Source organism: Etheostoma spectabile, chromosome 17 (genome assembly GCF_008692095.1).
Source record: "Etheostoma spectabile isolate EspeVRDwgs_2016 chromosome 17, UIUC_Espe_1.0, whole genome shotgun sequence".
Taxonomy (NCBI): Eukaryota; Metazoa; Chordata; class Actinopteri; order Perciformes; family Percidae; genus Etheostoma; species Etheostoma spectabile.
Window position 1 is genome coordinate 13,184,145 of NC_045749.1, and position 974 is coordinate 13,185,118.

The following is a 974-nucleotide window of genomic DNA, read 5'->3' on the forward strand; positions in this document are numbered from 1 at the left end:
CCATCCTCCTTTTTTTTTTTTTTTATTGCAGATTAGTACCACCTCATGCGTGAGGTGAGCCGTGGCTGGTCATCATAGCAGGAAACTGCCATGACCTGACGTGACCCACAGACATCGAAGGTGTGTTGCTTTTGATTCTCGGCGTGTGGTTGATCTACATGGGGCGCGCGCTCTTACTGGGAGAGCTTTAGGCCGTGCTATAAGTATTTAAACTAATGTTAATAGACGTATATTTAACGCATTTTGTAGAGGATAAGACTAATTCATGAAACCATTTGAACAAGACAAATCCCATCAGAGACAGAAGACTTAATACAACAATATGCTAACCAATGCTTTTTAAACTAGGTTTAGTGAAGTAACTGGATAACTATGCTCAATTAAAACCTGAACAAAGTTCCAGTCCAAGTTAGAGTTTTTCTTGCCATCCAGATAAACCAGTACACTTGCTTCTTGAAACATCCACAACCCCAGGATGACACCTGAATGGTGCCAAAGGCTATCAGAGTGCCTTATGGTATGTTGTATAGTAACGTGTTAACAGGGCTACAACGATTATAGCACATAGTTTTAATGCCCTAAGGACTGTAGGAGCCTGGGTCTCCAATAGGACCATACCTGGCAAAAAACAAAACAAGATAACCACAGTTTTCTGTCACATGGAAGCTCTGCACATAAAAGGTTTATATTGCCCTAAATGGTTTTACAACACACAAAGGCCATTCCGAAAAAACAGATTTAAAAAAAACTGTCTACTGTAAATGGCATCACTACATTTCATTGGCATTTGAGTGTCAAACTATTGAATAAACAAATGACACAAGCAAATCATGTTGAATTATTTCACGTACCGTGGGGCTCAAAAGATTGTATTACTGTGCATAAAGAAGCCAAGAGAAGATGGAAAAATCTCCAAAAGGCATCAAATGACCAATTAGACATTTGTATTATATGTCACAAAAAGTTAGATTTTA

The 974-nt window shown here is 38.6% G+C and overlaps 1 protein-coding gene across 2 annotated transcripts in view; it reads right to left on the reverse strand.

The window, feature by feature from the left end:
* Positions 1 to 195: 195 nt before the first annotated feature.
* The window catches only part of cutc (cutC copper transporter homolog (E. coli)), a 9,949-nt gene continuing 9,170 nt past the window's right edge, over positions 196 to 974 (reverse strand). Inside the window, exon 10 of one of the 2 annotated variants that reach the window (XM_032540755.1) lies at positions 196 to 482. In XM_032540755.1, the coding sequence (XP_032396646.1) occupies positions 381 to 482 (102 nt within the window). In that variant the 3' untranslated portion in view covers positions 196 to 380. The remainder of the gene's footprint in view (positions 483 to 974) is intronic. The other variant, XM_032540753.1, reaches the window with a different exon arrangement.